Source organism: Vollenhovia emeryi, unplaced genomic scaffold (assembly GCF_000949405.1).
Source record: "Vollenhovia emeryi isolate VEMERY1.0 unplaced genomic scaffold, V.emery_V1.0 DF939123.1, whole genome shotgun sequence".
Lineage (NCBI taxonomy): Eukaryota > Metazoa > Arthropoda > Insecta > Hymenoptera > Formicidae > Vollenhovia > Vollenhovia emeryi.
Window position 1 is genome coordinate 1,234,462 of NW_011967243.1, and position 27,383 is coordinate 1,261,844.

Genomic DNA, 27,383 nt, shown 5'->3' on the forward strand with positions numbered 1-27,383 from the left:
ATATTATTTACGAGCGGCAGATACGAGTCAGTGCGATCGATTTTCCGACAAGCAGCGGACGGATTACAAATCGTGGGCATGCAAATGCGCTTTTTATCGAGCCGACTCCTCGAAGCGCTCTTCACGCCCGCCGCCGGCTGCGCAACGAGAAAAGTGCATCCGGAATCGGCGCGATGGGGGGTCGACGTCTGCGGCATTCGAGGCACTCCGTCGCAAAAGCGGCGTTTCAAGTATAAAGTAAATTATATCCCCCGCGCGATTCCATCAACGGTAAACCGCTTCGCGGAAATTCCTCCGGGGACTCTCTCGTTGCGCGCAAATTCCGCGGTTAGCGAACGATGGACGCGCCACGGATGAGCAAACAATATCGATATATCGGAGGACCTCGATGCGATCCTCGCGACGGTCAACATTTTTGATACCGATATTATCCATTCGATAGCGTCGTTACGACCGTCTGCGTCTTCGCCAATATCGCGGCCATCATGTTGGTAGACCATTAAGGCCGCTACGCGTAAATTGACATAAGACCGTACAGCTCGGAGGATCGTCGCAACCGACGATTCTATCTCGGATATTCCGCGTAGTGTGTACATTGCGCGTGTATTTATGCGTGGAAATTAATGTGAGATAATGAAAGCAATTAGCGACACTTGAATGGGAACGAAACGCTGACACAATCGAGCACATCCCGGTCGTATCTTATTAATATCGATAATACGAGCAGCACGTGATTGGCTTACCAATCAGCCTGGCCCCAGTCGGCCCCTGCAAAACAACCCCACCGCAGCGGCCGCCGTGAAACAGCCACCCTCGCAAAGCTGTCCCTCGGATCACCCTATTAAACTGACGGCGAGTGCCGGCAATATTGAGTTAGGTGGCAATAGCCTAAATTGCAGTAGCCCTGCACGGCCTTTACTTCGGCGCAATCGATCGCGCTGGGACGATAATTGCCGCACAGCGAAACACATGCGGTACCTGTCTTAAGCTTGGCGTAGTTCAATAGTTCAGTTTAAACACTAAAGTTTCGTGTATTCGCAAATCTTTGCTAATTGAAACAAAAAAATAATAGCCATAAATGCAAATATCGCGCTCTTTATTCGATTTAATATTTTCAATATTGAAATGGAGCAATAAAAAAGAATTGAGGCAGTAATTAAGTTTCAAGAATTGAGAAATGAAACTCATATAATTGTATTATCAGTACAGCTCCCTGGCATCGTTACGTTTGTTTAAGGAGCAGATTTAAACGATAAGAGTGAGTAGAGATAAGATTGTAATAAGATTGCAAGGCTGTTTTCTAAATTTCGGCTGTCTGACACTTTGAAACGATATAGGCAATATTACAAAACTGCGGAAGGTTGATGTCATTTTATGTATAACGAAAAGAAGGGAGGGGAAAAGGAGAGAAACATTGGAATGCTGTCTTATTTTGCATTTCAATTTGTTCCAATTTAATGACAAATTGACTGTTTGTATGCAAATGTATAGCGGAAGCAGAGAATCTTGGAAAACAGGGCGTCTTGGAATTCCGCACTCTCCATGTAGGCGGGTATCTTCACGCGGGCGAGGACATACCGCATTTCGTGGGCCAGCTGCAGCAGATCTGGTTCAACGGATATCCATACTTGGAGATTGCGCGCAGCGTTGGAAGCCACCAAGCCTCGCATCAGGGCGTCACGCCCATCATCCGGGTCACCGGAAAGTTCGGCAAGAGAAATCATCCGGTTCACCATCCGGTGACCTTCACCTCCAAGCACACTTTCGTCGGTCTTCCGGTGCTCAAGGCATACGTAGAGACCAACATCTATTTCCAGGTGAAAATTAATATTTTTCTTACGAGTCTTGGGCATTAAGTGATTCTGTCGAGTCACGCAACGAATAAAGAATCGCAAGGCTTTTTTATCGAGTTTTTCTTCATTTCTGGTAAAATCTTGGCCAGGGTTTCAATTAATTATGTGAAACATTAAGTTCGAATATTAAATTAAGGAATGTGAAAATACTAAGTACATCAACCAGACAAATTAATTCATTTGTAAAGAAACCATCGTCGATTTAAAAAGCATTCAATTGCGTCTTGCGGATGCATTGTAGCAACTACAAAAATTACGTAAGATTGTGGGAGATTAGATGTCAATGCGATTAAATTAGAAAGAAATAGAGAAAATTCATTGTCTTACTTGTAAATTACTTTTCAGTTCAAAACTCGCGAAGCAAACGGCTTGATCCTGTACAACGCTGGAAGAGAGCACGATTTCATAGCGGTCGAGCTGGTAAACGGACACGTGCATTACGTGTTTGACCTAGGCGACGGGGCTGTCAGGGTCAGGGACACTTCCAAGTCCAAGTTGAACGATGGCAAATGGCATGCCGTCAGTATCGGTAGACCTGCCTCAAAGAGGCACACTCTTGCTGTGGACGATCACGTGACCGCTGTCAACAGCCAGGGCAGCAACGAGAATCTCGATCTCGATGGTATTTTGTATATAGGTGAGTCAAAAACAATTTATATATTTTATTTCTATGATTTAACCATTTACTTGCTGCACAAAAGCAATTTTTCTCAAATTACTAAATTAATCTAACAATGGATGTTGCATACGGAATATAACTTATCGTTGAGAATTAAAAAAGGTTTAATATATATAATCAATACTAAAAAATTTTTTAAGAATATTTTCTATAACTTAATTTTCACATAACGTTCAATTATGGTAATCTAAGCGTCGCGATTTCTCTATTTTGCTCACCCGTTATATAACGCGCGGCGAATACAATTAATCAGGATTCTATTCGACAATTTCATTCGAGAGATATTACAATAAAATAACAGCATGTACGCGATATTAATTTAATTTAATTAGTCAGTCCTGATTTACATCTGCAATCCGTTTATTGTATAAGTTAAATACGTCATTTATGTATTGGTTTCTTAATTAGTTTAATGAATTATACTGTAACCACATCCCCGTTTAGCTTACCATATTTGTCATGAAATCTGTTTGCCGAACAAGATCGCTAACAAATGCAAAATTCTTAAGTTCTCTGATCTTATTTCAAAAAATGTTTAAGTCACTTTTTCCTATATACACGTATTATAAATATATGACACGTCACAATTCCATTCTCGAACTTTGGAACACGTATACAGTATTTATAAGTTTTACAAACTTATAATGACTTTGCTGAACATATAAAATTTATCGTATAGATTAAAAATTAAATTATCGCACGCCAGATTTTTACGCGCGAGCGTGGATCAAAATTTACTTTGAAATCCTTGACAACCTATGAAACTTTTCAAAACCAATTTACGAAATATAAGACTTTCATATTATTCGTCATTATAACAATAAATAAAATCATATTTGAATATTGATGCGTACAAATGTACTGGGTTAGTACAACACTTTATTAATAAAGGCGAGATAGTTTTGTCAATACAATTCAGAATACGATTTTATATGAGATAAATATCGATAACAGAGAAAGCACCAATTATTCAAGTGTTTTCCTTTTCGTCTTCTGTCTGTCTCTTTTACGTTCTATAACAAAAAGTATAAAATCGATTATTAAACTCCTGTGCAAATGTGTACCGAACATATCAAGAATTCGATAATTAGGTATATTCCATGGATTAATAGCCATTTAATAATTCTCGTGTAAAATATTCCGGAACTTTCGATCACTATGTTTATATTAAGAACTCTTGGCCATGCACACAAAATTTAAAGTTTATTTTTTCTTAAATAGAATGCAAAATATTAAGTTTTAAAGCTAAGAGGATTGTATTACGCAAACTAAACTTTTGGAAAACAACACAGTAGCAGAACTGTGTTCTTCCCTCTTATACAGTTTTAGTAGATCAATGCATTGTAGACGAATACATTTTAAATATTTAAGACCAAAATTTATTCGTCGAAATGTCTCGTATCGATATATAATTGATAAGAATATTGACAAGAAGAAATAGTTGATTTCAAATTTTTTTTTCCGTACCAATTTTAACTTGCCAAATTTATCGTTAAAATTAAAATTTAGGACTCTCGTGAGTGACAAATATACTATTCGAATATTACGTATTTTTAAATCATATATTTTCTGCCGAGAAGAGATTAGATTTTTTTGTAATCAAAGATTATCATAAAAGGAAAAAGATGACTCACATGACAGTTCTACAACGTCCTCTACTATCTTCTCTTTGCCCCTCCGGGCAGTACGTAGGCACTGTAATAATATTCCTGAATCCAATCTGCGGGATGAACCCATCAGGCATCACGATATTATCCGAGACGTCGTTCTCTTTCTCCTTTTCCCTCGCTTCCATATCGCCATTCTCAATTCGCGGGATTTTCTTCTCGTCTTTCGCCGGCGTCACCTTTGCCGCACCACTAATCGATTTATGACCGTATAAGATTATCCGCATTAACGACGTTATTATAGCGTTAGCAACGTTTGGATGTGCACTCGCCGTCGTTAATACCTTTCAGTTCTGGTTGACACATTTCCGGATCGAACACGTCGTGTCTTATATATATTATTGGTTGAAAATTCAATTTACATTGCTTAATCAATTTCGTATTGCTTGATCTCTGTAACTTGATATTATTTAATTTTTAATATTGTATGTATTTTTCATGTATATATCAGTCACTTAAAAGTATTGAATTGACATAGTTCTGGATATGTTAGATGCGATACATTCGATCCGAAAATGCCTCATATGACTTATTCAAAATGCATGACTTATCCCGTACATCAGACACGATATACACTTTCTCGGAAAATGTAATATTCTCCGAGACGTGTATTTGTTTATCGAAAACGTTGGTATCAGAACTAATTCGGCCCGAGCGAAAGGCGTACGTCTTTCGGCATATCGTTGTCTACATACGTACTGATAATCCTCGCCCGAGTATTTGTACTCATTGGTGAACATCCAATTCTCGCCCGGCGAGACGTGACCCTTCATCAGCTGGATCTCGATTTGCGGCGCTTTAAACTCCGGATTCGCCGTTCTCCATCTGCCCGGTATATCCTCCAGACTCCTCGCTGGCTCCGGCGATAGCCGCACGACCAACAATCTCTGCGGCCGGATGATCGACGTCGTCGAGAAACGAACGATCGAAATTAGCAGGATGCGAAAGGCGAGATCGCGGCAAGACATGACGACCGATAACTTATGAAAATAATAGTTATGAAATGTCCGCGTCGATTGTTATATCTCGTGACGTGCTGCAACGCAGCTATGACGACGTGATTAGCGAATCCGGGGTTTTACGAATTATGCCGATTTTGGAGTGTGATAACGCCGCTGTCGCCGCTATTATCTCCTTATCGCGCGCCGAGTGATTTCCACCGTTTCCCTCGACGTCATCTGACCCTTTGAGCTTGATTGCACCGACAAGCTCGATTGACGATTCGGAACGCTCCACGAATTCGTGCACTTTCGATGATGATGCATAGACGACTGCTTGAAGCACGAAAATGATCGGCCCCGTGATTCCGACTAACTCAGCGAGCCGCACATCCGGCGTTCGACCGCAGCGCACCGCAAATGTAAGATTAAAGCCGTGAGTAAATGAGGCTCGCCGTTACTACGATTAATACGATTTAATGATAACTCTACGCCGAATACGCCATTCGTGATAAAAGATAACGGCTGATAAGGGCGCGACCGGGCTAATTTTATTCGTATAGACGTATACGCGGAAAACGCACTTGAATATGATTAATCCTTCGTTAAATATAACTAATAAGTCGCTTATACGGGATAGTCTTTTTTTATTAATAAATTAAAGAAGTTATAATTATTAAAAAATAAGCCAAAAGTATAGGATAGAATTTTTTTTATAAAAGACTTTGTTTTAGAAGATCTGAAATTAACTTCTCTTAATAATTTTAACGGGTTGAAAAATTCAACATTCTGTTAAAAGATGCGTTAATATACTAACATAGAATTGAAATCACCGCAAGGAAGTGGAAAATAGTAAATTTTTATAAAATATTAGCGTCGCTTTTATTTTTCTGGAATACATAAATGCATCATGAGTCACAAAAAGTAACAAATACATATGTACCATTTTATATCGTTTCATATTTGATAAGGTGGTCTCACTCTGGGCAATTATTTACACTGGGCCTTTGATAATCTTGGCCTTGGCGTATGTTGTACACGGAAAAAGAATGTAGCTACCGTAGCTAAAAACTGCATGTGGTAACTAAATTTCAGTTGTAACATACGGACAGCTAATATTTAGTTGTAATAGCTAATACTTTGCTACTGTGCCTATTGTATAACATGCGACAGCAAACCGTTTGCTGTACTGTAGAAATTTATAGTTAACGCAGCAAAATATTTTTAGCAAATCAGCAAGATTAGTTACAGTAGCGAACAGTTTTTTCAGTGTACAGATCTAAAAGACGATTATGACCTTTTTGTTTCGATTGCTCCCTGCTGGTTTGATATTTTCGAAATATTTTTTCGTAAGCCTAAAAATTGTATTTTTACAATTTTCTATATAATAGAGCACTATGACGTGTACATATCAGCCAATTGTATCGGTGATTTATCTCTATTTATTTTATGAACTCATATTTTGATTATCGCCAAATGAGTTACTGATTATCTTTAGTCCTTCATTCGTATAATCTATTATTACCGCGAATTTTTTAGCATTATTGACAGCACGGAAAAATTGATGGTCTATGAATTGCCGTACTTAGGAAATGTAATTTAACTGCGACGCAATTCCTCTGTCACGTGCTATTTCGATCATTGTAATTTTTACCATTCCACGCGATACGACGCGGAGAAATATTTATCGTCGGAATTCTTTGCGCTCCTGATGCAATTGCACGATTAATCCAAAGGCGGAGGAGAAGTAGAGTTTGCGAAGAGATGTCACGCGACGATTATTGCCGTGTTGTGTAAGCGGATGACTTTTCAAACAACAAAGAACGCAGGAAATCCACGTAGAGAATTAGTCGATTTTATCTTTGTAATAAACACATCTACAAGATTATCGTTACCTAGAATATCTTGTTTTTCATTCTTTGCTATTCGCGGATGCTTACGGAAAATAATATCGCAACTATGTTACAATAAAAACACATACGATTTCTTGACGATAGGCAATTGATTTTCAAAACGTCAAGCATCGACGACGATTAATTAATTGATCGTTTATCCAAATCAGGATTTTATATGAACGATAATGTTGACTAACAAAGAAGCGCTTATAATGCAGATATTTTGCTCTTCTAATTAATAGCGAGTAGATCTCTATGTATGTCTGGACTAACGATCCGAAATTCAGTTACCGTATCAGCGTAGCGCGCTATGAATCACTACCATTAATTAGATCCATATCATACCGTTCCCGTTGCTTAATTCATTAATAAATCTATCGATCACCGTCGAGCTGGCATAAATTGGCAAATCAGCTATCAATTATTCTTCAATAGCGATTACCAAACCGCGTCGCGAGATCCGTTCCACGCGTAAAACTTGCAGCCGAAATTTCACTCCGATTGAACGTGACGTTCACTGTCGCATCAAGATATTCTCGGTAGATTCCTAACGTAATATAAAGGATAATTCAAAGTTTATTATCTAAAATTATTATTTAAAATTTATTTGATGTATTTTTACATTTAAAGAGAAAAAGGATGCTGCGGCACTGAATTTCACGTTTTACTCGCAAAATCTCCCTTAAGTATATTTGCATTCTGTATGAGAGACTTTCATACGACTGCATATGGAACTGATTGGTCGCGTGGTCGAGTTTCGAAGTTCGTACACGCGGTCATACGGGGTATAATGTGTGACCGTCGAAATAATTTTCGACCGGCGGCGATCCCGCAGGATTTATGGCGACGAGATCGACCGGACATGCGGTCGTCTCGGTTCGTCGAGCACCCGCGATATCCGCGATTGCCGAGAGGCCTGCGGATATCACAAGGCTGCGAGAGTTTGCGAGAGAGATGATTTCGATTTAACTACCGAATTTCGGTTTCGATATTTTACGTCAAACGCCGACATCTCATCTGCGTTTCGGCAATTCCATCTCCGACAAGCTCCACGCTCGCGACTCGCAATGCAAAACGGATGGGTGTTATAAAAGTTTGTAAATGTCCGTTTCTTTTTCAGATTTAATGATTAAATGGTGATGTTTAAAAAAGTCTGAAGCAAAACAAACATCAAAACGCAACAGCACAGATATATATTTAATAAAAAAAATGAAAGGGAATGAGAACATTTCGTTTAAAAAAAAAATGAAGGAAGTGCATAAATGAGATTGAATATTTTGTTTGTTTCAGGTGGAGTGGAGAAGACGCAATATGGCCTATTACCAAAACAGATTCTCAGTCGTCACGGATTCGAGGGGTGTCTGGCGTCGTTGGATCTCAGCGGGGAAAGCACCGACCTCATTACTGATGCCGTCGTACCGAGTTCCCTCGTCACATCCGGATGCGACATTTACACCAACCTGCATCCGGGCAAGAAGTGCACACATGATCTCTGTGCCAATCATGGAACATGCGTGCAGCAGTGGAATAGCTATACATGTGACTGCGACATGACGAGTTTTACCGGACCAACTTGTAACGATGGTAAAAGAATAAGAAAAAAGAGAAACATAGAGGCCTTGCACTTGCAAAGAGAGAGAGAAATTATCTGTGTTGATCCTCTTTATATACAGAATCACTAATCACAGTATATCTGTAAATATTACATTCCTATAATATTTATATCACTTTTCTGTAAATATTGTAGGAATGTAAAACTAATTCATAGTTTGAACAGAATCGATTTCTCTCGACGGAAGATAAACGTTTTTTTCCTATTAATTGAGATTATTGATCCAACTTGAATTTTTTAGAAACTTGTCGAAATAATTAGGTCACTAGATTTAGAAGGAAAATTTAATGAATTTTACTTACGTAACGTGATGATAACCAAACTGATAATACTAAAATTAAAATAGTCTCGGCAAGCATTCAAATGTAATATGTAACAGATGAAGTGTTATGTTAACGTCAGAATGTTTCATTTTACAGAGGCTATCGCTTACGAATTTGGAGCCGGAAGAGGAATTATCACGTACACCTTTCCGCCTGATCGTCGGCCGGAAATGAAAAGAGACACTGTGGCCTTGGGTTTCGTCACCAGCGTTAATGACGCTGTGCTGCTTAGGATAGAATCTGCATCGAGTAATGATTATCTCGAAATCGAAATAGTTAGTATATGTTAAATTGATATATTATAGAGTAGTATTATTATTATTAGATTATATATGTATAAAGTATAATTGTATATATGTATATGTAATTTCTTTTCCAATAGTCACAAAATTATACATACAATTTAATATGTACAATACATATACAATATTAATATATTATACATATTATTAGCTAAATAGATTTTGTGGTTATATAATTACTAGATCTATAATAAGAATTAGCATATTATATATAAATTATTCAAGCATTTTCTTTAATCTATTAATGTGTTTGATTCTATAAGTTTCTATTCCAATAATTTAATCTGATTAGCACAAATCAGAAGTTTCAAATATTAATATATTATACATATATATTATTAACTAATTAAATTGTAGTGGTTATATAATTACTAGATCTATAATAAGAATAGCATATTATATATCAATTATTCAAGCATTTAACCTATTAATTTCTTTGATTCGATAAGTTTCTGTCCCAATGATTTAATCTGGTTAGCACAAATGAAAAGCTAAAATTCACTGTAGTAGATAAAAATTACTTATTCATATAATTTATTCACAGGTGGAGGGTAACGTTTTCGCAGTTTATAATATGGGCACCAACGATCATCCGATCGGCGAGGTTGGCGTGAAAGTTAACGACAACCAATATCACGTGGTTAGATTTACCAGAACTGGGCCGAACAGCACGTTACAAGTCGATGACTACAATTTGCAATCTAATCACCCGTCGGGTAAGTAATTTTTGCATAATGTATACCGTGGGAACAATACTACAACGTGTGATAAGCTATCACCGATCGATCGTCTCGTCAAGCTTATGTTAGAGATGTACGATAAAAGATTATTTATAAAGTCGTTAAATATCAAATATAGCTTCAAATATTGATACCTATTAATAAGTTAGCACCACACATGACGTAAAAACGCGATGATGATTTTCGCGATTGTTACAATACGTTTGTTAATTGTGGTATTATAGAAATCACAATAAATCACGCGAATAATTCCTGCACTCTAAACATAAAGTAGATATTGCGCATACGTTAAATACGAGACGATCCAGACAGCACGAGAACTGCCGCGAAACTAAAGACGAAGGGGTCCCATGTGCTCTTTTATGAACACTGTGCCGGCCATTGACCCGTCCCAACCATGGGAAACGGCCTTGATCGGTCGTTCACGAGGCCCAGCCATTGTCTCGTCCTTTTCACAAACGCAAAGGCCGCTCGCCGCTCCCACGGAAAGGCATCTTGCTCGTGTGGGAATGATTTATCGATTGACTGAGAATTATCAGGCGATTATCCGGAAACGCTCCTCCCTCCACAATTGCACTCGAATGCATTGTTGGATCTGAAATTTATGGAGGTCTGTACCTAGCTCTCCTTGGCGCTCCGCTTTCCGCCGATACAAGGAAACGTAAAAAATTTCTTCAAGATATATTTCAATTCACTATATTTTTATTCAATGTCGCCCTCCCTCTCAATATTAATAGATAGTTAATTTATTGAAGTAAATTATCTCTACATATCTCCTACGAGAGCAACATTGTTTATTCCATAAATCGACGTATTGATTGAAGGATTATTCTTAGGAACATTCATCTATTTTAGTAATTTTATTGTGAATCTTATAAATACGGGTCTCCCATAATTAATAGATCAGTTGACTGGATGTAAGTGTATAATTGCAGCAAATAAGCGATTTTTAAGAAATATTTTCGGGCGTGAATATGATGCGGAAAATAGATACCAAGTCGCGAGGACACATATTTTATAATCTTCTTTATCAAGAACAATAATCCGTTTTATTATATCTGTACAAAAAGGTATTTACGTTAATTACTTGCAAGTTCCTTCCGTGAATTGTCAGATTGAACTTCGGGAAACCCAGGAAATCTGTTTCTTTTTTAAATGCCTGATTGTCTAACTCGGGACAATTAATTTTCGCGTGTTTTTTTACTTGAGTTTATGAAGATCCTGTTACCATTATCACATTTCTAAACTATTTTCTCACACCTTGATAACTATTAATTATAAATCTGATATTTTTTATACTTTTAACAATCTATCTTGACGCACACGTACTCCGGCATGCTTTTCGTCCCGTTGACAAGATGAAATCCTGATGCTCAACCAAGTGATCGAAGTTTTATCGAACGCAAGCTAAGTTTATTTACTCTCGCAGGCTTTGAAATTTCCATCCATGATATGTTGTCCTGATAACTTGACCTTTAAAAAACGCTTTCGCTTTTCTAACAAGAAGCCTGAGCTCATATCAGTCCTGTTTCTAATGCCTGCGCGGCCATTATCCTTGAAAGAAATAAGATGAATTGGTCAACATTAAGTGAATAGATTGATTAATTCTCGCCAGTACCTTTCACATTAAATTGTTCACATTAAAATGGTAGTCTACATGATTTTAATTAAAAGTTTGTTTGATTATATTCAGTAAAAAATAATTAAAAGTGATATTTGTATATATATATTTATTTGTATATATATATATATTTGTATATATATATATATACATTGCAGTCAAAATCTATAAATATATTTTGTTTTTAACGCATGTTCTGCGCCTAAAATATTGCAATATGTTGGAATATTAGTTGCATTTTACTCTGTCAAAAATTTAAATAAACCCCGGCGAGCAAATTAATTAATTAATTTAAAGAGATATGTACAAACAAAAAAGAATTTCTTCGGCAAACGGTACGTATTTAATTAGCAAACGGCAGAGCGGGATTTCTATTTTCCGTATGCAATTAATTTTATAATGTCGCCCATACATCATGTTTACTAGGAATTGCATTTGTTCGTGCTGCGGTGTGCGCACGTTAATATAATTAAGTGCCTCACTTAGTTATATTACTCAAATTGTTTACACACATATAATAAACTGTCGGTTTACTTAATATAATTTAACACCCGTCTATCTACATAAACTTGCAAATTAATACGGTTTGATATTAAAAAGTTAGAATTATACACGTTGGAAAAATTGTTCTAACTTTTTAATATCAATCAAACCATTTTTACACTATTTTTTCATAAAATTGCGTCTTGTCGTGTGAAGCAAATGCTGAGAATGATATTTTATATCTGTCTAATTAAGATTTTGCATATAGCTTCATTGATTGCCATATTTTTTCATTCAACCGTGCCAGCCAACTAGATTTACCTTCGCCACGTAATCAGATGGTTCACATATCTGTTCGCATATTTCCGCACAGATATTAATTACGGCGCAGCATTATGCGTAATAGACTGCGTTGCACTCGTTTTCCTGACCCGGGGAAATTTATCGTCGACTAATGCACGATGCATTTTCATAAGTGTACGAGCTTTTCGGTCCCGCGAGCATCATTTGCGCAGTGCGGAACTCTCGCAAATACACACATGCGTTTAATATTTAATGAATATTTACGAAATCTTCTGCCTTTAACTCGATAGTGCAATTGATTAATGTCGAATGAATAATTTTTACACGACACTGATACATTTACGAAAATATATATGTGAGATACAATTCACATCTATATTCTTTATGTTATTACGTTTTAATTGCGTGTGGTACTTGCACGCAGTTTGAATAGTTTTGTCCGTTTGTATATAATGCAGATGCAAAACAGATCAGGGTAGTGAATTCGTATTTCTTAAGTGCATACAGATATCTTATAATTACGAATTTTTCTTAACGAAAGGTTAAAGAGTTAACTGGTTTTAATCCCCTCGATAGAGTGCAGATTCTGAATACGCAAATGCCAAAAGTTACCGAGAACCTCTAAGGAAATTGTGTGTCATCTCTTTGTGTGGAATTTTCGTCGGTTAGGCGTCATGGGAGACCTTTGACCTCATGGAATATAAGCCTTTGTTACATTAACCCTTTGAGTCTATCGCCGCACCCGAATTGCCTGCTTAGCGGTGTCGCACTAGCGAAACTTCGGACCAACGTTGCTGTCCTGATAGCTTCCTGAATCATTTGAAACCCTTTAGAATTGACAGAATTTTTCACCTGCTTCTCTAATAAGAGTTGACGACACAAACAGATATGATTCTTTTGCAGAATGTCCCGAACAATTCTAATAATAATTCCAACTAATAATTGTTGCCAACTAATTACTCCTGACATATGACGATGTTATTTAATTAGAATTAATTCGAACGGCCGATATATGTGTATAATGCCGGTACAATTTATTCAATTATTAAAAATATTTATGCGACAATAAATATTTCAGATAATTACAGTGCGAAAACTGAGTGCTGGTTCAGGGAAGGAAACAAATTTCAGTAATGTCCTCATTTTTATATTTTTTAATTTATCGCACTGTTTATTTATTACGGAGGGATAATATGGATACAAAGGCATTCGCGTTTGCCTTTATGCAAACAGATAGAATTGTTAATAATGGAGTAATTAATACTTGTGATTAATAATTACAAGTTGATTATTTCAAGCACGGTTGAGATACGTGTGCATAATTCGATATCCACCTGTCTAATAAACATTATCTAATAATTATGGTAAACATTTATAAAATGCATTTATGCCAACAATTTTCTGTAATACACTCTCTATACGTTTGCGTATGCATTAGAAGTTCTAGTTCGACGACTTTTGTCCTGACCCCTTCATCGTCAGAAATTCGCGCGAGCTTAGCGAATTCGATCCTTTCTGGAGCACGCATGATACCGCGACTTTCCCTCCACCCCATGTGGCTCGCATATCATGCGGCTTGCAACGAAAGCGAGAAGAGAATCCTCTTTGCGCTTTCTGCTGCTCTGCTTCATGTGTGGAAGGTCGCTTGTCCTCAAGCCACGTATTCTCTCTTACGTGCGTATCGTCTTCTCGGTGTCGTAAAAATATACGTATCTTCGAAAAAAAAAAACGGGAATACTTTAAGATGTAATAAAACATGATCATAGACACCAGACGGCGGAATTGTTTCTCAAGATACAACAAGGAATAAATGTGAGGGATTGATGACAAATTAAAAGCGCTCGTAGCATAATATGGTGTTATAAAACACGCCCGGGCAATGGAGAATACGCTTTAAAGCTGTGTGACAGAAAAGTTTTCGCTTGAAACATCGTAATAATATTCTTCCTGTTGTTTCTGAAAACGAGACGTTTCTGCGAAAGATAAAATTGTTTATTCCTCCGCTTTCGACACATTGTTATTCTTCAAGAAGCAGGAGAATCTCGGAATATCGGCAGAATCAATTTGAGGCGCATTATTCGCGTTTCAAGAGAGAGAGGAAAGGAAATACAGAATAGTCGGTCGTTTTCGAACTGAGTGATCGGCACGCTGAGAACGGAATACATATTGCTTATCAAAGACATGGTCGGCAATAATAGGTCGATTATCTCAATTGGACCACCCTTTCGGGACTAATTGAAACCAACCCCTTCGGATGAAAGCTTGGGTGGAACCTTCTTACGTCGCATGCACCTCTGATGGAAAAGGTCACGTGGTAGGCCTTTTTTCTCATTACATACCTCGCTCTAGTGCCCGCGTGTACAACCCCTGTGCCACTTCTTACCCTCCATGCTATCCTCGTTGTAAAATAGTTCGAACGACACGTGGTACTTGAATATTAGAATTCTGCGATTAATATTTATTTTCGCAATGAGCATAAATATCGAGATGTAGTATCAAAATACGGCTTGGCACGCTAAGAATTCTTATATCTCAATGTAGCGCGAGCATACGTGACGTGAGACGATTTGTTATTTTGAAGATTCATATTAAAGGATTATGACATATTAATAGAAGAAACTGGTAAAGGTTTATCGATCACACGAAGATGGACGAGGGTTGGAAATAAAACCCTCGACATCCTACGAGGACATCCCGTGCATCCTCCTCGATCGTCCTATCCTCCTGATATCTAAGTAGATCAACTCGACTAGAAGGATCAACCCTTTCATCTCTATGGAATCCCGAACCTTTTTATAGAGCATACTATTCCTGAGAAATAATCTATCGATTTTATCACTCGTAAATTCGACGAAATCCGACGATTCTCATAGAATTCAACAGATCGCTCTTCTTTCAAACAATTTTTACGCCGCAGCCGACATATGCTATAACATAATTATTTTTATTAAAAAAAATAGAGGTAGAAATAAATGTAATAATATTCCGCATCGAAATGTAACCGACGTTCCTATGCCTGAAGTGCGTTTTGTCATTATATTAGTTGGCGGTTGGTATTGTGATAATGACGTGGTTCGCGATGATTTTTTAAATATAAAATTATTCGATAGCCACGCCTAGGACTCGAAGGCGCTTCTTCGAATTCCATGCTACCCTGGTCTCTAATTAAGGAACTCTATTCATGGTGTACCCTAGGGGTAATGTATCCGCGTCCCTACGGGAACGCCTATGCATTCTAATGTAGGAATAATAGCCTCTTCTGCCCATTATTTCGCATCGTTTTAACCCACCCGTATGTACCATTGATGCTAAGTGAAAGTTCAACGCCGTAAATGGCTTTACCCTAAGTACTTCCACTTATGAATTTGTCGTGATTAGTTAGAGCACTAAAGGTGTGATGAGAAAAATAATTTTTTTATTTATGGTTTATATAATTAACAAAAAAATTATAAATACCATCTAACTGTATAATATATGAATTTAAGTCAAACTTCATATCTCCAATACCGTGCAGCGTGTACGTGAGCTATTGATAATTTTAATTAATTTTAGCATTAAAATGAATGAAATTTAATTAATTTTCATGTTAAAATTCATTCTACCTTATTTCCGGTTATCTCATTACCGTTATGGAGAGAATATAGTTTATTGAACTTGTCACTAACTACAAAGTATAACAAAACCTTTTATTAGAATAATATAGAATTTTTAGGTTGTTTTTGAACATTTAAGTAATAACTTTTAGCAGAATTTGAAGTTAAAAATTGTCTTATTTTCAATAATGAATCTCAAGGAATGACAGAAAAGATACTTCACTTTAATCATGGAAATGTAAATCTGTCGTAGAAGTCCGAGATGTTAAATTCGTGTTCGGCGCATCTTCTGTCGTATTCTGAAATTTTTTTTATATAAACGCGAGCTTCCGTTTCTCTTAATCATCCCGTCAGGCGCATCTGAAAGTTTTCTTCCTGCGTTGCCCTGATGTCCTAATACTCAATCGACGGAATTTGACCGTGGGCGAGAATCGTTCTCACGCTCGAGGCAGGATCTCGGCGTCCTCAGCGAAGGCGTCCTCCGATATAGTCGAGGGGTCGTGAGAGGGTTCGAACCTTGGATCCTCCTTCGCGATCTTCCCTCCGCGCGCGGTATATAGACGAGGACCTTTGAACCCGTAGAATTTCGTGTCGATAATTCCCGGCACGGTGAGGGAGGTTGGATTTGATGTCGCGCCGAAAAACCATGAAACAGACATAAAGCGCGATAGGATACTTGGAAATTTTTCTCTTCGATAGACTGTCGTCTTGAAGATGAGAAAGACTATCTCTTCGACCTTTCTCGATTTATTTCCACGTAAGAGATTCTTGAGGCTCCTCCACACTTTTATGTCACAAGACTGTCCCGTGCTGACGAGAGTTAATATGCAAGTAAATAATCACGTCGTTGCTAATAATTAATGTAATTATTATAATTATTTTACCAGTACCAAAGCAGATAAAATCTGAGTTCTTTATGCATCTGTAAACTCATTAAAAACAATGCTTACGCAATCGCACGAGTTATTGATTGATAAATAATCACGATAATAATATTTAGAGTGATATATTTAGAATCCGATATCTCTTGATTTCGATCGTAGATTGTTGAAATATTAGGAAAAAATATTTTTTGTCTAACAGATGTGACTTATATGTCACATAAAGTTTTAAGAGCTGAAACAAATTGTCGAATTAATGAACAGTTTCTCTTATCATTATATCATTATCACGTTGGACCACTCTTCGGAGCAAAAAGATTGCAAAATTTCGTCCATAAAGTTCTTTTTAAGTGCCACTGTGCGACTTTAACGATGTCCACCCCCCACTCGCGCTCGTTGAAAAATCCAAGGTACCAAAGTTCTCGGAAGATACTATGGATCTTACTCTTTTCCCTTTTTTTTCACGGAAAGGCAAAGCCTCATCCGTTAGGCTCGTGGGAATCGAAGGACGAGTCGCAACGGGCGTGAGAAAGCAGCTTCGAAGAGAGATCGAATCTTCTCAGGGTTACTAGGGAATCATTCGGTGCCAAGAAGCTTCTTCGGGGCGCGGGTACTCGTAAGGCCGTTATTAAGTAATCCCATTAATTACGCTTTCGTAATTAGTCAACGCGTGAAGATGATAAACGTTGTTTACATGTTGCTAAATTTTTCGGAAACCACTAATGTAATGATATGTTTTGAGATTATCGGGATTGTTAACCATCAAGATGAAATGTAAAATAACTTGCTTTGACAAAATCCTCCAAAAAACCCCGTCATTCTCGCAAAAAATTACTTAATATTAAACTTTAATTGACACACACATACTCTCTCTCTTTCTCTCAATTTATCTTTTTAATTTCAGTTAATATTAAGGGTATATCAAAACAAATAAAATAAAAAACATCAATTTATAATACATGAATGGTGACGATAAATTGTCACACTACGTGTGCAGATTTTAGAAGCACTGAAAGATAAAGATTACGAAAGTCTTGAAGAGTTTTGTGACCGATGAAAGTTTGATAATTCTGATAACAAAAAGATTTGAAATCTCGTTTCTCATGCACGTTCCTTTTAATAGATCGTTGAAAAGATAGCTAATACATGCTAAAAAGATGTCAACTGATATATTTTGAAACAAATTACTCAGCATCGTATAACAACAACTGTTTCCCTATTTTTTCTGAATTAATCAAGAAAATATACCATTTTCACATTTAACTTTTAATGAAACATAATCTCTTAGTTTATTATAATAATTACATTTATACATAAATAATCTATCTCGTGTGCTATCTCATTAAAAATCACAATTATGTAAAATATTTAAATATTCTTTTTCATTTTTTAGAACGAGCCTTCTATTAATACTAAAATTATTAATCTAACGACTTTTTGAAAATTATATACTGAAAACTTAAAAAAAAAATACATAACTCTATTTTAAAGAAGCGCAATTGCACTTTATAAATGCGGAAAAGGTCGGTTTATAAAAAGTAGTATTAAGGCATGCAAAGTTTTCCATGATGAATTTTAATGAAGTTAATTTGCATCATAAGTTTTATCGAGGTTTTGTATCTATGTGACATTATTTCGCATACAGTTGCACACGAAGATCCTTTCCAAGTACTTCCATGGTGTTCTGTTTTCCCAATAAGAATGACACGCTCGACTGATCTTTCTTGAAGAAGCGTCCATTAATCAATAGCTACTTGCCGAAACCTCTTTAACAAATCAAACTTACTTTCTGCACCTTGTTCTGTATGAAATTGACTCTCAATTGTTACCGGTAATTGACCTGAGAGAGTGTAATTGAATTAATGTCATATTCATCGACGCATTCTCTGACAGGTTGTAAAGTAATGTTGCAATTGTATTGATTCTGAACTGCAATCCATTCGCGACGTTGCGAATCCTATTAAATTCCAGACTGACATTTCCAATGTACATAAAAATCACTTCACAATTACAAAATTTTCTGTACTCTTTAGCACAAAACAATTTATTATACTGCAAAGTATATTTAACGCGCATTGCTACGCATGAAATCATTAACGAGGGATTAAATTAATTTTCAAGAAATGTTTTTATTAATGAGAAACTCGAGATCTGAACCATAGAATCATCACGAAAATGATAAAATAACGTACTAGTATGACTAGGCGTGAATTAAGTAGTCACACGTTAGTCGCCGTCATTCAGAATTTATCTTACAATTAATTGCATTTATCTTAATCGGAATTCGCACGACTATCGTTCTTCAATCATTGAATCCAATCAAAGATATAAACAATTCTCTTTATATCGATGCTTTTCTATTTATTTCTACATTATAGCTTCTCCTTTTAGCATTTTCGATTATTATATATATATTAAAAATTTATATTGCTTGAAATAAACAGCAACAGACTGTTTCCGTCATTATAGGTTTCCATTCTAAATTTCCGTGTTGCAATATTCAACTTGTGGCACATTTTAAATTCTGAAATTTTAGACTCTCCATGTTATGTCATCGAAAGGTGTTTAGACTTTCTTTCGTTGCGTCTGCAAACGAGACGGAATATTCTCCACCTGTTATGATCGGAGTCTTAACCAGCAGGGATACCGACGAAAATTCACCTTTTCTTTAATATGTGTGTGCGCGTTTGTGAATCGTTCTCTCTTTCTCTCTCTCTCTTAGCGTGACGTTCTTGGCGTCTTCTGACCTCCTGGTATTGGGTGTTCGATTAATTCGTGTTTACAACGTTCTTCACGCCTCGATTCAGGCCTTAACATGTCATTAACGATGTCATTATCAATGCGTTTTAATATCAGATGCAATCGAACACAAAACGTAATCAATGCAAAACTGCGGCGTTTCGTATCTCGTGCTACGCCTACTGCTTCGTGCGCGAGTGGATTTTAGGTGACGTTGCTTTCTCGATGACATGCATACCTGGTAGGAGGAGGCTACAAAATTTCCGTTAGCGCACTTTTTCGACATAACACAACGTCACGCAAGACGTAGCCGCGAATAAGACAAATATCGTGATCGCAGGATATAAATCGAGATTACAACAATTTTTTATTCGAGTTTTCTACCCCGACTGGATATTCACCGGACACGATTCAATTTTATACCGGCTGATGAGGCTTACGAACAGAATTAAATATAATCGCTTCTTTTTACAGTACAGTCAGCAGGAAACTTTACATACAGTCTTACGCGAACCGAAAGAACGTAAGCACGCGTCGTAAGAAAACGAGTTAAGGCGAGAAATTAAAATATGTGCAAAACATATAGTGACTCGTATTATTTATACTTGGAGATATACAAGTGGGTGAGACACACGAGAGAGAAATGTAAATCCTGCACGTGCGAATGTGCCTCTTCTAGCATAGCGGTCCGGTCATTTTCTTCGAGCATTTAGGGCCTGGCCAAGGTCGAATTTCGTCTCTCAAGAACCACTTCGACGTTTCTGCTAGCCTAATAGAAAATCTTGTACTAATTTATATTTACAATGCTTTTCACGCCTCTCAATGAGTTACGGCGAGGCATAATGTATCGGTGGTCGTTACGCGATCTCTCTTTGGAGCAATATATTAGCCGACCACAAATTGGATCGTATTATCATTAAGGGTTCTCGCCCGGTCCCGCGGGAGATTTTTTAACTTTCTGTCATTTCTACTGCCCTGCTCACTGGAATACACGAGATATCCGTTGAAAAATATTGGAGAACCTTTCATCCCATTCCGTACAATTCCCTACTTTGATGAAGTATTTAGGAGAATTTTAATACTAAAATCTCACGTGCGTGTCAGCGAAATCTTAGATATCGCTTAAAATTCTACATAGTATTAACGTAAAATCATTATTGTCAAGTATAAATATAAACTCTTGCAGTTAATATGGTTGATATTCTTTTTAAACGAGCAAACTACATTAATTTAAATTGTCTCACCGACACTTAGAATTTTACCTCTAGCTGTCTTCTGCTGGCCTGACACCGTTGTTGACAGATGTCATTCCAATGAATAGGCTCGTTCAGACAAGCGTATCTTTTTCTTACATTCTTATATTCCTTGGGCGAGGGCCCGCGCAGACCTAAGCCCTCGAAAAGGCCACGAAGAAGCATTGATTCATGTTGCCCTATTCCGAAAGGAGATCAACCGCCTCAGGCATATAATTTTTTCCTAATTCTGCAGCCAATGCTCCTTTAACAATTCGGTCATATTTAATGACCGAATCGTCTAGATTTTAGTATATATTTTATTTATTACTTTTATTTTGTCTGGTTGACTTTTTTATCTTTAATATTTGACATTACTTAACATCTCCCGTGACTGGCTCTCATTGCCTTGATATCTCATTTTTCTAACTTTTAATCATCTTCTCCATAATTATATACCACACATTATTAATATTAAATCTTGTCAGAGCTTATATGGAATTGAAAAATTATGTTTTCTTACGTTAGAAAATCGTGGTGTACGGTAAATACAACAAATTCAAGACGATAAGTACACATCGTGCAAGTGCACAGTAGAAATCCTTGTATAAATACCACAGTTGCAAATATTAATATATATAATTAAATTCCACGTGTTTGTACTCGCGTGCAATCGGACGAAGCACCGGCTTGATCAAGCACTCGCGATTTCGCCCGATTTTTAGATGCGAATTCTATCTCGCGCATTCGCCCATTCCGTCCTACCTGCTGGACTACACGGGGGAGTTGTAAGAGGGTCGTTGGGGGATGAGTGATGCGAAAGACATGGCGGTTACCGGTGGTGCTTATTGGGCTCTCATGGTGCCCTGGTATCAGAAGCGCCACGCGCCTTCATGGTTTTCCCACGAGCCCTCTCCAAGTTCTCACGCGGACTCCTTCCCTTTCCTCCACGTGTGCCTCGGTACGGCCGCATAAAAAAGGCACGAGCGAAAGAGAGGGAGGAACGGAGAGGGTCGCGGCGAGAATAGTAAACGATCTCCTCGGTCGATCGAGTCGCACGATCCGATATATTCTTTCTGAGCGCCGCCGAAAATGGAACGCGAAATGCAACGCGACACAATGCGAGTCTATTATTGTTACTTTTAAGTCGCACGACGCTATTCTTCTACCGCCTTTGAAATAATTATTATAGTTCAACAGAAATCGCGCAGGATTATGAAAAGCGTAAAGAATAATTGTTTTTCTTTTTATTTCAGTATAGTACGTTTCTCTTATCTCTTCTAACACTTGGAATTTAAACGTAGTTAAATAGTAGAGGGAAAACCCCCTATTATGAGATAGCAGGTTTCCAACACTCAAATTCAATCACAAACCTTTTTTCGCAACGATTACGCGATTTAACAATGAATTTTCCACTAAATAGATTTCACCCCAAGGGCAATAAATTCATGATGGAACCAACAGATGATGTCTATCTCATATTAGAAGCTCGACGCATAACAGGAGATTTTTCTCTAAATTCTTGAACTACTCTCGCTTGCATGAAAAGAAGGGGAATAATCTTTAGTTATAAATTTAAAATATAATTGCAGCATTCGCGCGTGAAACACGTACACGCATGAGTTTTTTTGGATATTTGTAGGCAGAAAATTCTCTCTACTCACACAAACCAGTGCGAAGGATATGTTGTATTGACTTATTTATGATAATAATTTAGAGAAAACGTGCACGATGATCCATTAATTGAAGATGAAATGAGAAAAATAATTCGGAATCGGATAAACAAGTATACATTCAGATACGGGGAGAGAGAAACTTTCTGACAGTGGATGAAGTCCTGGCAGTCCCGTGTCTCGCGTTCTTGCGTTCCTGGAGAGATTCTCCCACGGTGCGGTCCCGTGGGAACAATTTAATTGGCTTAAGAAGCCTCTTGTCCCAAGACGCCGCTTTATCCTCCTCCCACCGTGTCGTCCTTCTTTCTCGTTCTCTCCGCCGAGCGCTGGTCATTTTAAGCCGTTTAACCCCCCGTGTCGAGGATCGTCGACCTCGAATTGAATGTCCCCCTTCCCCCTCTCGTAAAGCTTGACCCTTATCATGATCCATTCCTCTCGGACTTCTAATTGTACGGCTCGGCAAAGTTGATTGTATCGTACCGAATGACGATTTCCGTTCGCGGAAAACGACGGGATCAAGGCTGGCTTATGCAAGGCCGGTACTGTTAACTTACGCCGGAATCGGTAAAAATTGTCCAAACGTTAAAAGTGAAGAGAATAGTTGACTGTTATTAGTTGATTTTTGCCGATTTCCGACATTAGTTAATGGTTACGGCCTTGCATAAACCAGCCTGTACTCTGGTTTCATTATGTTACGAAGACGAGGAGACACGTGGACTTGTCACACATGGGAATTGGGCGTTTGAGCCTCGAGTCTTAAAACCCGCACGCGGGTTCGATTCGCAAGCTGATAAATAAGAGTGACGGGTGCAAGCTGAACCATCGCAAAACTCTTTCGCTCGTCTGCAAGCCTACTACCGAACCAGATCGCATGGCTGGCCTCAGGGACATTCTGTCTCACGTTGCTGTGATCAACCTGTGGGAATGAGCCCGCGTCCGGAATTCGTGAGAAAACTCGAGCCGGAAGACGCACGCGCGACACCGTCTTTTCGGTCGCGATGCGCCGGGAGTGCAAATACTTCAGGTGATCTACGAACTGTAACAAGATTCGAAACGAAATTTTGCAATCTGTAAACTATTTACCTTAGTGCGCAAAGAAATATGTAGCTGCCGTAGGTAAAAACTGCATGTGGCAACTAAATTTCAGTTGTAAAATATGGACAGCTAATATTTTGCTACTGTGCCTTGCGTTAAGGTGCGACTTTCTGTTCTGCTGTTTCCTCGAATGAAATATCGAACGTCTCTTACTTATACTTGCATAATTATCTACTATTATGATCAAATAATGTATGTCACGGGATAATTAGGCATTCATAGACGAAGAAGTTGCGACTTCCAGAGATTTTCGCGAGACTGGAGAAAATCTCCAGTGAAAAGACTTCAACATTTTTCACGTTACTTTTTCACGTAGGGTCGTCGCCGCCAATAACAAATCACCCTGCCCGCGACCTTCGCTAGAAGGTTGAAGAACCTTGCAAAGGACACGCGATAGAGGAGTCGCTCCTGTACCTTGATACGTGCCTGGTGCACGGAGCGGCGATTTCAGCCCCAAGTTCAGCATCTTCTCACGCTCGAGTCTCGCCGTTGTGCCTCCGAAATCTCATTATTTTTTGTATCGGCAAGCGTTGAGAAGCGCGCGCGCGCCATGAGAAAGCCGGCGAGAAAGAATGTGACGTCGAAACCGCGCTATGAGGCGTTTTCTCACGATTTTGGAAGCCGTCGCCTATAGAATCATCTCTTTTTTTTGGGAGGGCAGGGAGGATTTGTCAGACCCAGCATACCAAGTTTATCGGCCACACCTACGCTGCAACATGAAACGACCTGAAAGATATATGACAAGAAAGACACAACGACAGGTGCATTTAACGACCAATTGCCTCGTCTCTCTTTTCCTGGGGTGATTTGTAGACGATTGGAGTAAATGTTTAGTAGACATTTAATTTTATTTCACGTCTTTTCAATGTTGTTTTTGAAATTACTTTTATAGTTTAATGAAATAAGATTAATTAATTGACGCTCTAACCGTTCAATTTGTTCACAAATAATTTATTTTAATATTATTTCCTAAAAGTGCAGTTGCGATTATTGTTCAAAATCGGTAAAATGTCATACGCATTTTTTCGCGAACACTTTGCCGTGTTGTCGCACGATTACGTGATTTTTAGGGTAAATGTTAAGACAAAATTCTCTCCGTGTACTGTAACGCATCACCACATAACAATAGATTCAGCAGTAATGTCCGCGTTTCATCAGACAGGCTAGTCGTTCTAAGTTACATGCTTAGAAGAACCAGGCAAGCATAGCGAGATGGTAGTCGACCTAAGCTACGCTCGTACGCTAGGAACAGCCTTGGAATCTGAAGGTCGGTCTAAACCTACCAGACAGGATTCAGCGACCGGTCGAGTGGGCTGATTCCCGCGGCGCCTCTTCGCGCATTGCTCTTGTTGGTTGGAGACCGAGGCACTGAGGTATCAAGGAAGAAAGGTTTCGCACAGAGGACACCTGAAGATTCGCGAGAGCGCTGTAAAGTTCGAAATAAATAGATAAGAAAATTCGTTTATTCTTACTGTAAATCGCAATTGAAATTCAGCCGATTGTGAGGTACATTTGAATAAACGTGTTGTAAATTGTACATCAGCAAGCGCGAAGAGAATTTCTACAAACACATATTTATTATCTAATCTATCGTAAATGTTTCCTGCGTGTCTTTATAGCCTAGTCTACAATGTGCTCTCTGCGTCTAGAAACAATCTATTTTTGTAGCCAATAAGTACGTTTAAAAAATGTGTGCAAGTTGAAAATTGTATATTACACGTTGCATAATCGTACATTGTTGACAAATTTTGTTAAGCGTTTTGACTTGTTGAAATAAAATAGAATGTTTCTAGACGCAGAAAGCACATTGTAGATTAGGCTTTTTTTTCGTGCGGAAAAATTATCAGGCAAGTACAGTCTTCTAGAATTGCAATAACCTCGGGAAATTCTAAGATCCGTAATTAACACCGAATTAACACCGAGCCAGCTAAACGCGTGAACGTACGAAACTCGTTTTCTTGGGGGGGGGCCATTAATCATCGTCAACCGACACGTGAATGAAGATGTGAAGATTAATGGCTCGGCAGTAATTAATTCTGATGCAGTGATAACGCGCTACCGGTCGAAGACGATCGAGTGGAATCTTCCGTCTGATTAATACCGCGAGACCTTTATCCGCCAGCCGGAGACGCAGGCTGATTCGCGCGAGCTGCGTGATCCACATTTCCGGCATCTTCAAATATTTGCCGCTTCTTAAGTGCCTAGCAATTAACGGGATCGAGGGATCGGAGTGCGTTGTCGATTGAGATGAAGACGCAAGCACGTTCCCCCCCACGTTCGGATCGTGCGGTTCCCGAGCGTGCACATTTGTCTCGCGCTGCAACCGGACAGGCGACAAGCCGGTCGATGTACGAATGAAATGTACGTGCACGTGCCCGACGCGTTTACATTCGCTGTTCACGTTCGTATACGGAATGCCGCTACCACCGCCTGGGAATCATCGATGTTTCCCATACCCAGCGCTCCTCCGTTCTCACCGTAAAACCGACGGTTCCCAAAGCGCATCCGTGGGACTCCGTCCTAAAATCGGGACCCTTCAATTTTCGCGGGAATTAACTCCAGCCTCGACCACGTGGTTCCCCCTTCTCAATTCAGATTGAGACATACGTAAAAGCAATCCCCGTATAGTATAAATATGCGAATATATTAAGCACTCGCGTTCCCCGACTCCACTTTCGCCGAATGTGCCACTAAGTGTCAACAACAGCGAGCGCCCACTTTCGGATTCGGCACCTCCCGCAACATCATACTTCCCTGTCAGTTTACTTATCAATGTAGATTATGTCGCGAAAGAGTTAATTACCCGAAAACCTACAGTTTTATTTCCTGAAAGTTCAAGTATACGACAAACCGAGGTTTATTCTCGCAATACCGAAACGTTTCGTCGTTTTTTCTTATTAAAAAAATTATATCTCCAATCTCTATATAGGTAGCTTTAACTTACGATAGTCTTTGCCGAAAATATATTTCGCTACTCTCGAAAACTTTTACAAGATATCACGGGGGGGGGGGGATATAAAAAATTGTGCTAATAGTCTTTGACTGATTTCATATCGCGGTCGCTAATATCGCGGTGGGTCGCTAATCTCGCGGGTTCTCCGGCTTCTGAAGATTTGGCTCCGCGCTCTATTCGACTCCCGGTATCAGCTGGCAGCACGACCACACCCGCCGGCCTCATGCTCCCCTAGTAAAGTGATACAGTTTATTGGACTTCTTCAGATCGGAATTGTCAATGACATCTTTATCTCGATACGATAGAGGGAGAGAAAAATGCGGGAGTGGGAGAGGACGAGCCCGAGCAGTTAATTTGGGGCGCGTGTCGTGTGCACACGACACTTTGCATGTCACTGCTCGTGCATGCGATCTCGCTTCTCAGCGTGTAAAGCTGATTACAATGACGTCGGATGTACCAGCTGCATTTTTATGCCACGTTGGTGGACTGACTATGCCCGGTCAGTGAGTGTCAACTGTTACTCTTCCTTCAGTCTCCCGTCGTTAGACGAGGCTCCCTTCCGGAAATAGTTGCTATACGCGAATGGTCGCAATTTGTAAACTCCTACGGTTTTTCCGTGCTGTTGGAAGTGGGTCGTACATTTTTAGGGGCGCGTATACGTTCGATAAATATTACACAAACAAAAGCTCTCAAAATAAAGTGCGTAACACCATATTATTAAAATTAACGTATAAATTCTACTAGATTATAATATAATAGCGTTTTCGATTTGCTGACTCGACCCGACTCCGAGTCAGAAAA

The 27,383-nt window shown here is 38.6% G+C and overlaps 2 protein-coding genes across 2 annotated transcripts in view; one reads left to right on the forward strand and one right to left on the reverse strand.

The window, feature by feature from the left end:
• LOC105569630 (neurexin-1) overlaps positions 1 to 27,383 on the forward strand; it is a 218,668-nt gene that overhangs the window by 176,126 nt on the left and 15,159 nt on the right. Inside the window, 5 exon segments of the mRNA XM_012026247.1 lie at positions 1,492 to 1,817; positions 2,199 to 2,490; positions 8,323 to 8,616; positions 9,064 to 9,242; positions 9,814 to 9,985. Coding sequence (XP_011881637.1) covers positions 1,492 to 1,817; positions 2,199 to 2,490; positions 8,323 to 8,616; positions 9,064 to 9,242; positions 9,814 to 9,985 — 1,263 coding nt within the window.
• Positions 3,374 to 5,508, reverse strand: LOC105569629. Its single transcript, XM_012026246.1, has 3 exons — positions 4,899 to 5,508; positions 4,167 to 4,391; positions 3,374 to 3,545 (listed from the first exon to the last, which is right to left on the reverse strand). The coding sequence occupies exons 1-3, from the start codon at positions 5,165 to 5,167 to the stop codon at positions 3,539 to 3,541; spliced, it is 501 nt and encodes a 166-aa protein (XP_011881636.1). The 5' UTR covers positions 5,168 to 5,508; the 3' UTR covers positions 3,374 to 3,538.

Bases quoted from the DNA above. Each gene is read 5' to 3' on its own strand.
- LOC105569629 (XM_012026246.1), bottom strand. From the start codon at position 5,167: ATGTCTTGCCGCGATCTCGCCTTTCGCATCCTGCTAATTTCGATCGTT. The intron at 4,392-4,898 runs GTACGTATGTAG...TAAATCGATTAG, and splicing joins TACTCGGGCGAGGATTATCA to TGGTGCGGCAAAGGTGACGC.